This window comes from Phycodurus eques, chromosome 21 (genome assembly GCF_024500275.1).
Source record: "Phycodurus eques isolate BA_2022a chromosome 21, UOR_Pequ_1.1, whole genome shotgun sequence".
Lineage (NCBI taxonomy): Eukaryota > Metazoa > Chordata > Actinopteri > Syngnathiformes > Syngnathidae > Phycodurus > Phycodurus eques.
Genome location: NC_084545.1, coordinates 7472792 through 7487935, shown reverse-complemented (window position 1 = coordinate 7487935; position 15144 = coordinate 7472792). Strand labels below are relative to the sequence as shown.

General features: G+C 38.1%; 1 protein-coding gene across 2 annotated transcripts; it reads left to right on the top strand.

Annotated features, from left to right (window-relative positions):
- Positions 1 to 1095: 1095 nt before the first annotated feature.
- LOC133396438 (polypyrimidine tract-binding protein 2-like) lies at positions 1096 to 14775 on the top strand. 2 transcript variants are annotated; one of them, XM_061666312.1, is made up of 14 exons: positions 1096 to 1225; positions 2509 to 2536; positions 6114 to 6174; positions 6525 to 6697; positions 7297 to 7437; positions 7581 to 7736; positions 8494 to 8604; positions 8707 to 8914; positions 9555 to 9670; positions 11144 to 11177; positions 11691 to 11783; positions 12936 to 13152; positions 13322 to 13399; positions 13483 to 14775. In XM_061666312.1, the coding sequence occupies exons 1-14, from the start codon at positions 1218 to 1220 to the stop codon at positions 13610 to 13612; spliced, it is 1554 nt and encodes a 517-aa protein (XP_061522296.1). In that variant the 5' UTR covers positions 1096 to 1217; the 3' UTR covers positions 13613 to 14775. The 2 variants fall into 2 exon arrangements, with proteins under 2 accessions (XP_061522296.1, XP_061522295.1); XM_061666311.1 differs by having other exon boundaries at positions 1120 to 1225; positions 8707 to 8902.
- The last annotated feature ends 369 nt before the right edge of the window (positions 14776 to 15144 follow it).

Below are 15144 nucleotides of genomic sequence, written 5' to 3'. Positions count from 1 at the left end.
AATCACATGTCTCAGGGAAACTCCACTTTCTAGGAATTGCAGCCTCCCTCAGATTTCAATGAGTCATGGCTCATGCGCTGTTGCATACATATTTACTCAGTACCCACGGATGTGTCAGAAGTCCATCCATCCATCCATCCCTCCATCAATTTTCTTTACTGCTTATAGGGTTGCGGGCTGCTGGAGCCTATCACAACTAACTGCGGGCAGGAGGCGGGGTACACAATGAACCGGTCGCCAGCCAATCGCAGGGCACATAGAAACAAACAACCATTCACACTCACACTCACCAATTTAGAGTCTTCAATCAACCTACCACACATGTTTTGGGGATGTGGGAGGAAACCGGAGTGGCGGGAGAAAACCCACCCAGGCACGGGGAGAACATGCAAACTCCAGACAGGCAGGGCCGGGATTTAAACCCCGGTCCCCAGAACTGTGAGGCAGATGTTTTAACCAATCCCCACCATGCCGGCATATCAGAAGTCATTCCTGGAAAATCGGCGCACCTTGACAGTGCACAAGCCAGGCATGTAAAAAAATGGCGCTATATATGGCCCATAGTAAATGCTTTCAGTAGTTTTGCCTACTTGGCAATTTAACAATCCAGCATCATAGTAGGAGCGGAAACGGAAAAATAATGTTAGTGTGTGTGTTTATTCAGTTATTTGTATTCCTCAAATCAACGAAGTCGTCAGAAAGAGCAGAGTGATATGTATGTGACATACATTGTTTTTGGTGCCTATTTGTATCTCAAATATATTAGCGTTTGTATGAATGGATAAATGAAATGAAATTCTGTCTTGCATTAGTTTGAAGGGGAGAGCGCTCACGCATTGTAACTCCACCCATGTGACACGATAAGCCAATTGAATTAAAGGAAATCTAGTTTCCGGGTAAACATGTCCAACAGAATATTTTCTGGATATATCGAATCTTGAGTTTTTACTTCAACTGAGTTTCATAGATATTTATCATTATTATTATTATTATTTTAATGAATTTCTCTTTTACAAAGCTTGCCTGGTTGTCGGTTTGAAAGGGCACACTTCATTGCGTTGCTCCAAATCTTCGTGCATTTTCGTCCATTTCCGCTTAACTCCGTCACAGAAGGAGCTAACACCGCCTCCATTTTGGTCTCGTGTGTATGTTTGTGCATCGTTGATGTCAACTGGAGGTACAACAGGACCGAACGCAGAGGCACTATTAATACAGAAATGGACGGGTAATGTTTTGTTACATACGTACCGAATGCCATTACGTGGACGAATGCGTATTTCATGTTGGATAAGTTAGTGTACAGCGTTAACGGGTTTCCATAGCCACGCGCTGTCTTGCTGCCAACCAGGGACGTGACTCCCATTATAACCATAGCAGAATTGTAAAGTAGCTTTGTTAGTGATATTAAGTTCAATTATGAGTATATTACGGGCGCATTAAATGGAATCTAATAATAACTGAGTGACGTTGAGGCACCTTTATGCCAATGAAAGGAACGTTACATTGGTCAGCCTTTGTGTTTAGCTTGCATCTAACGTTAGCTCAGCTAGCAGTGGCTGGAGTGCCTCCTGACTCACTTTGACTGTACCTCATTTAGTTATGTGACAATATTATTTAATCATGAGTGTGAATGAAACGTTTTCAAGTGGAAACCAATCATTAAACATTGGCGATATGTGTCATAACACTATTGAAAGTTTCATTGCACGGAAACTTAAAAACCTGTATTTTTTTTAAATAGGATGTATAGATTTTACATAGTATATTTATGATTAAATGTACAACGTTTTGCTTATTGATATATTCAGCATCGTTTAACTATTAATTTCATCATAACCTTGAATTACTCAAGTGGATTGTTTCAGTTGCATGTAGGTTGATGATGACAATGAAGATGAAAACTCTCAACAACAGCAAAGCTGCTCCCGATGCAACCTTACTGGAAACAAAAAAATAAAAACAAAAGAATATATGTGTATTTAGAAAGATGGTAATAGGCTACTTTGTTTTGATTGTCATGCCATGGTCCAACATGAATCTTTTCACCTTTTTGAGTGGTAGCCCTGTAGCCTATCCAACCAACAATTAATCCTATCAATTGAATTCTATTTGGATATTTAACTACTGTTGGCCTGACCTAACCGTTTAGTATATAACATTTAAATATTATATATATATATATATATATATATATATATATATATATATATATATAAAGTAGGGAAAGTATTTAGTGTACAGTTAAAAAACAAACATGCATCTGTATGTGAAATAATGCACGGAGCAAAAGATGTTCACGCTATGTGAAACAAAGCACAACTGAGCATTCTGCACGGCTGCTGTAACTATTCGAGAACTGAAGCATAATTCAGGAACCGAAGCAATATTAGTTTGATAATCCTGTTGGTACACCAATTTTGTTTGTGAACCAAGGTTCCACTGTACATCACGTATGTATCATAAGTTTAACAATAGTCATTTGACCTAATGGGAAATTATCTCTTTCAGCATCAGCGATGTTGCAGTTGGAGTGAAGGTGAGCTTGCAGCTTAGTTTTTTATCATTTATAGCACCTCAGGAATTGTACCATATCCACAATGTAATGTTTAAAACACTACCTAATTGCCATTATTATTAGAAATATATGTAGGTTTAACAAATAGAAAAATCTAAATACATTGCACCATTTAAAGGTCTCATTTTACCAAACCTTTCTAGTATTTGGAATGTTATATTGGCTCTATGTTGCCTCAGCAAATGTGAAATAAGAATTAATGTCGTTCACACATTCCTGAGTTATAGAGGTTTTTCTGCCGAGAGGCCTGAAATCAGGTCATTTAATTTCTCAAGCTTTATCTACGTCTGGGGCTGTCAACATAACACGTGCTCTACACGGAGGCAACCAATCAGAGGAAATGGGGTGGTCAGCAGATAGAAAACTGGGTCTAACAGAAGTAGCTGTCAGAGGAGGCTTTTCTGGACAGTAGTATGACAAAACCAAGGTGTTTTTTTTTTTTTAAACGAAATTGACACTTTTATACTAAGTCCATGTTAGAGAGTCACTCTATTGAGGTCTAAATAGCCAAAATATGCGACCTTTAATAGTTATTTTTGTTTTCGGGTTGGCAATCTCTTGTCAAATTACATATATTTACTCCCATTGTATACATTTGCTTGCATTTTCTTTTATTAAAACAAAATACAGGTGATGCCTAAACATCTGTCAACCAATTTTTCTTAGCGTCTCAAAAAGCCAGCAGTGGTGGAGAGATTATCAAACACAAATCAATCTACACATCACTCACATAAATAACAAAGTGATTGCGCAATTTTTCTTGCTCCATGACGTGATGAGCAAGGAGGTCACGTTCCTCAGAGTTGGCACAGACAGAATGACCTCCAGATAAATGCTGTCATATTTTCAAATTGAGTTGGTTAGGGTTTTGCATCATATGACTTTCCAAAGCAGCCCCAGACCATCACAATGCCACCACCATATTTGACTGACGGCATGATTTTCTTTTTATCAAATGCCGTTATTTATATATTTATTTTTTAAGTCAGACGTAACGGGCCGCACACCTGTCATAAAAAATATTTCTCGAAAAGTATTTGGGATCATCAATATGTTTTTTGGCAAGTGTGAGATGAGCCTGTATGTTCTTTTTTTCATCAGCAGTGGTTTTGGCATTTTTGCCCATTGTCTGCCTTTCTGTATTTATTTGAGTTATGATCACTAACCTTAACTGAGGCCAGTGATGTCTTCATTTATTTGGATGTAATTCTGGATTCTTTTGAAACTACTATTAAAATTTTAATTATATAATAATCAATGACTGATATTTATTAATCAATTGCAAATAATTTAGATCGGCAAAAAATAAAAAAAAACTTCCTTTTTATAGTGTATTCAAGTGTGTACAAGTGAATACATTTTGAAGCACTGGAAACGTCGCTCATAAATGTTGGATATATAGTTTGCAATTTAGTTTAGCTCAGCCTGAGAACAGATTTATGTTACTTTTTGTTACACAATCAATGATACTGCAAGCCTATGTGCTTTTCACATGCATGTCACTATGGGGAATTTATGGGTACTATTCGATTTCCTACAAGTTTTATTTTTAGCTTTCATAGCATTGAAGAAGATGGAATCGTTGCAACAAGTACCGTAATGGCTCGTGAATAATGCGCAAAAAGTTTCCAAAAATATTTTCAAAAAGTCAGTGCATTATATATAGGGATACATTAAAAAAAGAAAATCACATTGTATAGTCACATACAGGTACCTAAGGGTGGTGAAAAAGGTGTACAAGTACATTCCAATATGATATGCAATGTCTAATGTTACACATTTATATATATTACGGTAATGTGGGCCGCCAATCTGAGATTCCTGACCTGCTCGTGGCAGTTGGCCATGTTACGATCGTTAGCGTAGCATATTTGTTGCTACTGCACTAAACAGCAGAAACGGCTACCCGTGAGTTTGTTTTAACTTCAACTAAGATAGAAAATGACGACTAAAAGGGCTAGTTACGCAGCCGCTTTTAAAAGAAAAGTAATCTCCGCTGCCGAAGACGTGGGAAACCGCAAAGCAGCGCAGCAGTTCAAAGTGGGTGAATCGAACGTGAGATTGTGGAGGAAGATGAAGGAGAAAATCATTCAGCAAAAAGCACATGCAAGAGCTTTGGGATGTGGGAAAGTCACGCAGTTGCCAGAGATGGAGGAAGAGCTGCTGCAGATTGTCGCCGAACATAGGGCAAGTGGCTGCACTATCAACACTGTCGAACTTCATCTCAAAGTTCTGACAATAATGAGGAATAAAGGGGACCAAGTGATCATTCTTGGTGGCATGACTGCACACTTGCAGGTAATGGACGTATCATGCAATAGCCCTTTTAAAAACCACATGCGGAAGAAATGGAATGAGTGGATGACTTTGGGGACTCATACATTCACTGCAGGTGGCAACTGCTGCAAACAGCATGGACAAAAAAAATTTCTTGCGCAAAGGTTTCTTAAGTTAAACAGTGTTAAATTGTTTATTGAATATTTAAGACTAGTACGTGTTATCAACAGTACTAATAAAATGTTATACCATCATTGAACAACTTTAGTCGGTCGAGGGATTCTGTTCTGACATTTTACAGGGACCGGTAAGCTTTTTTATTTATTTTTTATTATTATTATTATTTTTTTTTTTTTACATCAAGCGTGCCCTGCGGCCTGTCCCGACACCAGATGGAATATATATATATATATATATATATATATATATATATGCACACAGATTATTATTAATTGTGATACAGACAATTCTTTGAAAAAACATACTAGAATAAAAGTACAGGTAATTCATAATGTTTTGAGCATATAAATAGCAGCAAATCGATGGTGCACAGTTTACAGAGGTAGAAGGGTTTTCCTGATTTTTTTTATATTTAGGTCAACTTTGGGGGTACGCATTATACACGAGGAATTACGGTATATTTATGTCATTGAAGATTACCAAAGTTGATTGTATGTAGACACATTGCTGCTGTATTTCTGCCTCCTCTAAACTAAAATTTGTCTGCAAGAATGAACAAAGAATCAACAGAACATTAGTAACTGAAGAACAGTTCACCTTCCTTTAAAAAAAAAAATAGGAACAATAAGCAGCTAGAGGGTCACTGATGGTGTAGCGGTACACTTTGATGACTGACTTTGGTGCGGGCAGCGTGGGTTCATTTCCCACTCAACGACGGTGTGAATTTGAGTGCGAATGGTTGTCCATGTCTATATGTGCCCTGCGATTGGGTGGCGACCAGTTCAGTGTGTAGTCCGCCTTTCGCCTGAAGTCAGCTGGGATATGCTCTAGCCCTGCGACCCTAACCAGGATAAGCTGTGTTGAAAATAAAGGGATGGATGGAATACGCAGCTAAGAGAATGGGATGGATGGAATGTCTTCAAAGCCATGGGGAAATTATCTGTCCAAACTCAGTTCTTTGACTCCTCCCCACCTGTATGTCTGTAGTATACAAAACAGAGGGGGACCTTTTTTTTCCCAACAATTATTTTACATGTTATTTTATGAAATGATAACCTGTATTTTGTCTTTTTTCCTGTAGAGAGGATCAGATGAGCTGCGTATGTACAACAGTCCCAACTCTGGCATGAGCAGTATGAGTGGTGAGTTTTTGCTGACCACTACTGAAAAGGGAATGCATAATGAATCACATCAATATATAGAAATAATCAGGTATTAATTTTTGTGCGACAGGATTTACAAGGCATGTGACTTGTCAAATGGTCCACAAAATAGGTCATAAAAGGCAACACATCTTGTACACTACATAAATTCTAATTTTAGACAGCAATTCATTCTACATTTATTTTTGACACTTTATTTATTAAACATAATGTAAGCTACACTTGTCTAATTAAAACCCACTCAATAGATTTAATTATCACATATTCAAGCTTGATTGTATATACAATTTTCCCACATCATTATAATATTTCTAATGTTCTTTTTTTAGATGGGAGTTCCAGTGGCAGTGAAAGTAAAAAGCTGAGGGTAGAGGAGGCCCCACCATCTCGTGTGCTCCACATCAGGAAGCTGCCCAACGAAGCGTCAGAGACAGAAATTATTGCTCTTGGCTTACCATTTGGAAAAGTCACCAATATCCTTACACTTAAGGGAAAGAACCAAGTGAGTGGGAGAGAAAAGTGTATTTTTGACACCAAATAAATCATAGGCCTCGGCTGATCAGAGCCAGATTTATTTATTTTATTTTTTGTGGGGCCCCCTTTTTGGATATGACATTTGTCTGGGGTAGGATATTACAACAGTGCTTGTCATTTTCTGCAGTTTTCTGTGAAGCTAGAGCAAACCTCTCATTTTCCTGGAAAAGTAGTTTGGATACCTTTTAGCATCTTAGGAACATCATGTGAAACATATCTGGTTTAAATTTAAGTCCATTAACTGAGATCCCTGTCAAGTACTGATGCTTTGTTAATTTCTGGTTCGTTACTGTATCAGTATAGTTGGATCTGCTACTCCTGTGGTGACCACTACAAATTGCAGAAATCTGAGGCGCTTGTGTTATTCTATTTCAATGCATAGTGCCAAGTTATTGTAAAGTCCTTTCGACTAGATTTGATATCATTTGAAAAATCTTACTTGCTCAAGGAACATCAATGTAAAATATGAAATAAAAAATTCAAAAACAGAACACCGCAGTATAACATCCATTGCAGTAATAGGAAGGTGTAGTATACTGATTTTCTTTTATTTTTATACCCTTTCAGGCTTTTTTGGAAATGGGTACAGAAGATGCTGCCATCACGTTGGTTAATTACTACACCACTGTAGTTCCTCATATTCGCAACGTCCCCGTCTTTATACAATACTCAAATCACAAGGAGCTAAAAACCGATGCTGGCAATCAGGTCAGTAGTGTCGGGATCATTAATTTGACTAATAAATCAGCAAGAAATAAATGTTCTTCTCACTCAGTACATTGATAGTTTGACCTCCTTGGCAGGGACATTCTCTGATACGTAAATGAGTGAAACCTTGTCTCTGACTTCAGCGTACACAGGCGGTGCTGCAGGCGGTTTCAGCAGTTCAGTCTGGTGGGTCACCTGCCTCAGATGTACAGGAAATACTTGCCACCGCCTCAAGCCCAGTGCTGCGGATCATCATCGACAATATGTTTTACCCCGTAACACTGGATGTACTACAGCAGGTATAAATCAATACTTTCTTTTCATTGTAAAATATACCACTTGTGGTATTTGGGCTGTTGTAAAAATTGCCCTAGTGGTTCTATTTTACTCATGAACACTTCCCTCAAATCTGGTACTTTCCTTATTCTCTCTAAGTTTGCCCTCTGACCTTATCCTAAAAGGAAAAATCCTCAGACCTATCCATATAGCAAAATAAAATGGACCAGGGCTTTCACTACCCAACTGAAAAGCCCACCGCACCTCCGATTATCTAAAATACCATTTACCATTTATCCATCCATTTTCTTTACCGCTTCTACTGTTTAGAGTCACGACGGGGGCTGGAGCTGAACCATCAACTATCCAATTATTGTTCCTCAGGTTCTCCCAAAGACTACAGGCAGCACGGAAGAACATGTGGCAAGCACATCTGTCTCTTAGTCAAATGTTCTGCGTATGAATCGGACCGTTCTGTGTGGAGTTTGTATATTCTGTTGTTGCTTGCGTTGGTTGGTTTTCTCCAGCTATTCTGGTTTCCTACCAAATAACAAAAACAGAGTATGAATGGTTGTCTATTTATATGTGCAGTCTGATTTGATTGGCAAAAAGCGCAGGATCTACCCTACCTCTTGGCCAGTCTGCTGGGATATGCTCCAGCTCCCCCTAAATGGGATAAGCGATAGAAAATGGATAAATGTTCAGTTTGACATGACATTAATAATGATTGACTGATCTCTATCAGTCGTAGTTTAAGGTTATAGTTGATTTTGTTCCTAGATTTTTTCCAAGTTTGGTACCGTCATGAAGATAATCACTTTTACGAAGAACAACCAGTTCCAGGCTCTTTTGCAGTTCAGCGAACCTGTCAATGCACAGCAGGCCAAACTGGTAATAAATTATACTTTAAGCGCCCTTCTCTCAAAATATGAATATTTCGCTTGGCCCACTCAGCCTTTATTAATGTGATTCATTGAGCATTTCCACCGTTAGGCACTTGATGGTCAGAATATCTACAATGCGTGCTGCACACTGCGGATTGACTTCTCCAAGCTGGTCAACTTAAATGTCAAGTATAACAATGATAAGAGTCGTGACTACACACGACCAGAGCTGCCAGCTGGTGATGGCCAACCCAGCATGGACCCTGCTGTGGCTGTTGCTCTCAGCAAAGACAACTCCCTCCTTGGTAAGATTCCAGGTAGATACAACTTTTTTTTTTTAAATTCCTCTCTTCTGTCTTTATCTCTGAGACCTTTACTAAGCAGAACATTATTTACTGTATTTACTGTACTGTACTGTACATTGTGCTCATGATTTAAAACATGAGGAAATGTAATGTTTTCAAACTTTTTGATAGAGGAGGAAAACATTTAATTCCAACAATAAAAAAGTGGAACAGAAAAAAAACAATGTTGTAATATGATTAGGAGTCATTTCATTTTCTTGCTCCATCAGATTGTGATGTTTACAAGGCAAGCACTTTACCTAGCTGGAAAAGCAACTCCCCCCTCCATTCTGTTCTGTTATTTTTCATACTATTCAGCTTTGCCTACATACTGCAACGAATCACTACTTGTCATGTTTCTTTAATTTACAGAATAATTCGATTACAATTTAAAAGTTGAAGCGAAACCTATGCTTCGAAGCTTCGCAATGTTCATTTCTCCATGTGGACTAATGTTGCAGCAGACTTGCAAACTCTCCATGTAGAAATACATCTGTAGCATAAGCGATTCCATAAATAATTGATAGCTTCAGCCCTATAATTGCTATCATTCAGCTCACTTGGTCCACTTTTGATTTGATTAATTTTTTTTTAATTTTTAACTCCATAACAGGAGCCCTGAACCCACTCAGCGCAGCGGCGGTAGCTGCTGCTGCTGCAGGAAGGGTTGCACTAGCTGGGCAGACAGGGTCCAGTGGGGTGCTCTTGGTCAGCAATCTGAATGAAGAGGTCAGTAACACACAACACTGACTCGCACACAAGCTATTGGGATGATCTAAGTATTAACACTGCCACCTTTACCCCATCACCCAACCATGCAGTTTGTTGGTTAATCTTATTTATCCTGTGAGTGTTGACATTTCCAGCCGCATTGCGTTCAACTAATTCGGTTTTATATACTACTGATCTTTTTGTCTTGGACAGCTACTTATGGATATTGGGATAAAGGAATGACTTTGTGGATCCTTTAACATATGCATGGTGACATAGTAGTGGCATTAACTAGGTTGATTTGGGACTTTGGAATAATGTGGGGCATGGGAAAACAAACTCTAGCTATTGCAATTCTTTTAAAAGTCCAATGAGAAGAAAGGGAAGGAGTCTGGTACGACGCCAGAAACAGCAAGACGTTCACATTTATTTAGGAGTCACTGAGGGTATTAAAGAAATGTCAAGGCTTTGCAGATATATTAAGAATACAATACAGTGTATTGTATTCTTCAGTTCAATATGTACTCATGCCTATATTTCTTGTTAGATAAATTACCTGCCTCTCTGGAATGCTTTGTCTTTTACCCAACTTTTTCATTCATTAATTTAAAATTTTGTTTTAATTGTAACTTGATTATCAACATCAAATATGGCCCTTTCTCTAGCCCATAAACCTGTCATCTGTGGGTATGAATGATTGTGCCATTCTAATTCTACAACAGTATCATACTGAACTTCTGAAGTTATGATACTGTGCTTCAGTGTTCTTTGAGCCTGCAAGACTTATGTGAATGCCACAATTTTACCCACATGGCCTTCACATCAGCTCTTGCACGTCAAACAGAATTGTAATTGCATGCTCGCAATGCAAATGTTGGCACTTTGCACTAATATTTCTCCCTCACTGTGCAATTGTATCTTTTCAGATTGCTGCATGTTGTTTTTATCCCATGCTCATGACTCTATTGTTAATTTTGATTATTATTTTTGACATGAATGTATTTTTTTACCCTTTGGTTTTCTAGGGTGAAATACATTTTGTTGCAAATATTGCTGAAAACATTGATCCAAGCCATGATCGCTGACCTGCATTCCAGTGTACTGACCTATATATTTTTTGTCCCTCCCTCACTTTTTATTTCCCCCCCAATTTACATTTACCTCCCTTCATTTCCCATCTGTTCCCCACCCTCCTTTCCCCTTTTCCTTACTTCATGTGTTGCTGGGGGATGTTTAACCCTTGAAATCAACACTTCTTCCTTCACCACCTCCTCCAATATTACACTGTCCCCTTCAAAACCTCTTCTCGACTTTTCTCTCCTCCTCCATGACCGCCATCTCCATCACTCTCCGGGGGGAGAACAAAAAACACCATTCCTTCTACCTACCTCCGTTATGGATCGATCTGTCCATCTCTACCTCCGCTCCGCTCCGACTCTTCTACCTCTCTACCTGTCTCACGCTGCTTGTTGCTCTTCTCTCCCTCTAAAGATGGTTACGCCCCAAAGTCTGTTTACCCTCTTCGGTATGTTATCGTTGGCTCTTGCTCTCCTCTCTATTCTGCTATCTACTCTTTTTTTTTTTCTATTTTCATTCTATCTTTATATTTCTTATTACAATTATTAGTACTATTTGATGTCACAAGATTGTTTAGTATTTATTTGCGCACAATAGCTTGTTAAGTAACTACAAAACATTTTTTCCTGTTAATTGGTTTGGGTTAATGTTTATAAACTGTCACGATTTCACTACAGCAAACAGTTAATGCATGGTTAAGCAATATTTTTTGCATGTTTTTATTTCTTGCCATATGACCAACAGTAACCTGATAACATGTCTAAGAGGCTGTTGTTTCTCTTTTTAATTATCCTTACCACACACCTCTCTCTGAAATCTTCGATAAATTCCATCTGTGTGCTACTCTGCTCTCTCTTCTTTGATTCTCATCTAAGATATCCTTGTCTCCACTGCTCTTTTTATTTTGGTGTTCTAACTGTCTGCTTTGTGTCTACTTGCACCTCTCCTGGCTCTCATGTAGGAGTCTATGGTGATGTCCAGAGGGTGAAAATTCTTTACAATAAGAAAGACAGCGCTCTCATTCAGATGTCAGACGCCAACCAGGCTCAGTTAGGTGAGTAGTCATTCAAATTGAAATCCTTTTGTTAAATTCGTAATGATTAAAAAATTATAAAGTACCCAAAATTACTCTGCATAACCCTCAAAAGTTGGTGCATGGTCTGTAGAGCACATTGACCTTTGACATTGTCAAATCGGACTTATCGGGTGAGGGACGTGACATATCAAACTTGCAATTTTGGGGCTTACTAAGATTGATGAAAAAAAAAAAAAAAATGAATTGTGGTATTCACGCTTCTGTGCGGAAGGCTGTTAGAGGAGGGATATTAAGTTTTGGCGGAAGAGATGATAATGTGCCTAATGGCAAAGGTAATTCTTACCAACTGACATTGTAACATGGTTTATTGTAAACTGTTTAATCCCTACACGCATCATTGTTGCAGGCACAGGGGAAACTGGAAAATTAGTTGCTGGAAAAGACACGTAAAGATCTCTACATATCATCTGTGTTCAGGGAACTTTGCTGGAATTGACCAAGTGACTGCAGATTTTAATGTTTGGCTATTCAAGGCGTGATGGGTGCAAATGACTTCATAGTACGTAGTGCCTTGAGATGCGAGTGACCCAACGCCCGAGTTTTTCGAGATACGAACTTGTCATTCTGCCATTTTTTAACATTTTTTTTCATTTTATTATTATTTTTTGCTTTGACTTGCAAGCTCAAGCTTGAGATAAGAGTGCTTAGATATAGCATCGATAGTCACGGTTTGAAAAGCAATGCATTTGTAAACCCTGGAGCAACACATATAAAGAGATAATATAAAAATACTCACAGGCAATATTCTTTATCCTGTATGAAAAATAACCAATATTACTGTATTTTACTGAGTAACTTACAGTAGTAGTAGCAGCCTTGATTTTTTTACATTCTATTAAATTACGTTCTTACTCTGTTTTTCTAAAGTATAATATTATGGCGTGCTAGTTTTTCTTACTAAAATTTTTTAAATGTGGGGAGGCTAGGACACAAATGACATTTCTATTAATTTCCATTGGCTGGTTTTTGTCCTGAAATAAAATATTGCAGGATAGAGTAGGGCTTCACATTTATGTCTGTCAGTGAATTAATGGATGAATAATAGATGGATCCTTGATTGATCCAAGGGAAATTCACATTGTGACTTTGTTTTCCTTGATCTGTGTAAAGCCATGAGCCACTTGAATGGCCAAAAGATGTATGGGAAAATTATCAGGGCAACACTGTCGAAACACCAGACTGTGGCACTGCCTCGTGATGGCCTGGACGACCAGGGCCTGACCAAGGACTATGCCAACTCTCCGCTTCATCGCTTCAAGAAACCCGGATCCAAGAATTTCCAAAACATTTTCCCGCCATCTGCCACTCTCCATCTCTCCAACATCCCGTAAGTGTCATTGATCAGTTTGCGATCACTTCTGTTGGTCTTGTTCCAGAAGACACCTGGAATTGTTTCATATGACCACTGACCCCAAACAGCAAAACTGTCAGTGTATAGTCTATGTAAAAATCAGTTGAAAAGTGCAATTGCTGCCATCTCATACCTTCTTTTCCAGGCAAGATGTTTCAGAGGATGACCTGCGACTGCTTTTCTCAAACGCCGGAGGCACTGTGAAAGCATTTAAGTTTTTCCAGTACATACTTATTTCTAACACTTCGAGAAGTCACCGACAGCCAAATAGTACGCTTCTGTTAACACTAGTTTCATATTTTTCAGGGATCGTAAAATGGCCTTGATCCAGATGTCGACAGTGGAAGAGTCTGTCCAAGCCTTGATTGACCTTCACAACTACAACATGGGATGCAACCAGCACCTAAAGGTTTCCTTCTCTAAATCCACCATTTAACAATGTGACATAAGAACCATTGATTCAGTTGGTTGTCAGACCCTGTCGTTTGAGGGAAACGTGACCTTCATCCTGTTCTTCAAAAATTGGGGAAATTGCAGTAGACCCTCCTTGGCCAGCTGTTCTCAATATGTCTGGAAAATATTGACATTTATTGTCATCCGTATGATAGTTTGATGTAGAGCAGCATTTATTCCTTAATTTCGACAAAAATATACATGTGCCTTATTTGATATCAGCTTTCCACAGCGCACACATTTATTAAAAAACCCCATATGCTTTCTAATCTCATGGATGTACGGCAAACAATATTGTATCTGTTATTAGACATGCACCCATCGAGCATTGTCACCTGTCAGCTTTTTTACAGTTTGAATTGTGTATTTTCCATATTGAGTCGCATTCAGGGATCAATATTCCTGAAATTTACTTTAACGACAGTCCACAACCAACAGGAGAATTTGGTTGGGTTTGAGATTGTTCTTCCACAGAGATGCCCTGTGAAATAAAATATCAATTTGGCCACCCCCATGTCAGTACTGCAAAATATAATAATTGATGAAATAAATAATCATATTTTTTGTCCCTTAGAATTTTCCTCCCTTTTTTTTTTTTCTTGTTACGGTGTACCTACTCTCCCTGACTAATGTATCTTCAGTTCTTGCTGTAAGTGAGCTATCACAGCGTGTCTTGTAGTTTCCTATTTTCTATGGCTTATTTTCAAGCATCTGATGTCCATAGGAGTTCCATGTAATGGTCACTGATATTTGGTTTGAAAAGATGAATGGTTGCAAAACAGGTTACTTGAGAATTCTACTCAGTTGGACCAAAGTTTCTGTGCCTTAAGTATTCCTGTAATAAGAAAAAAAAAAAGAAAGAAGAAACTAAATCTGCAAAAAAAAATGTCTTCAGTTTCAGGACGTTCCAAAATTTCATCTGATTATTTGTAAGATTACAATAACTATTGTCTGAAATGATACATTAAAAAAATGACTATGAACAATTTTTGCTTCAAATCTTTTGTTTCTCATATTGTAATGGTCTGTCAAGTAAAATATATTGTTTTCTAATTTGGAAATTTTCAGTTTTTGAGTGTTGATTTGATTGTAGTTGATTCTGAATTTCTTCTGTAGCATGCTCAATAAAACTTTTCTTTAATAGTTCTTCATTCACCTCTGTCTCTCTTCTGTTCTTAACTCTGCTTACTTAAAAATAACCATCAGTGCCAGTGGAGAAATGAAGCCAACATTCCATTTTGGAAGAACTTGTAAACAGGCCTAATGAGCTGATGCCACTAATTTGTTTTCTTTCCTTATCACTTTATAACAACTTTTGTTTCTTTTGCCATCTTTTTGCACTCACATTGAAACAATGATGCTTTTGACCTTAGTTTTGGTCTGTGTGGACAGACTATATGGCAGCGCCAACTTTGTACTCAAGCCATGATGGGAAATCACAGATGCTTACTACAAAGTGGTTTTTGTTCACATGTAAAAGTAGAATTTATTTTCATTAAATACTATCATGTACAT

Coding starts and splice junctions, on each gene's coding strand:
- LOC133396438 (XM_061666312.1), top strand. Junction 9,671..11,143: donor TCAGCAATCTGAATGAAGAG/GTCAGTAACACA, acceptor CTCCCTCTAAAG/ATGGTTACGCCCCAAAGTCT. Junction 13,400..13,482: donor AAAGCATTTAAGTTTTTCCA/GTACATACTTAT, acceptor CATATTTTTCAG/GGATCGTAAAATGGCCTTGA.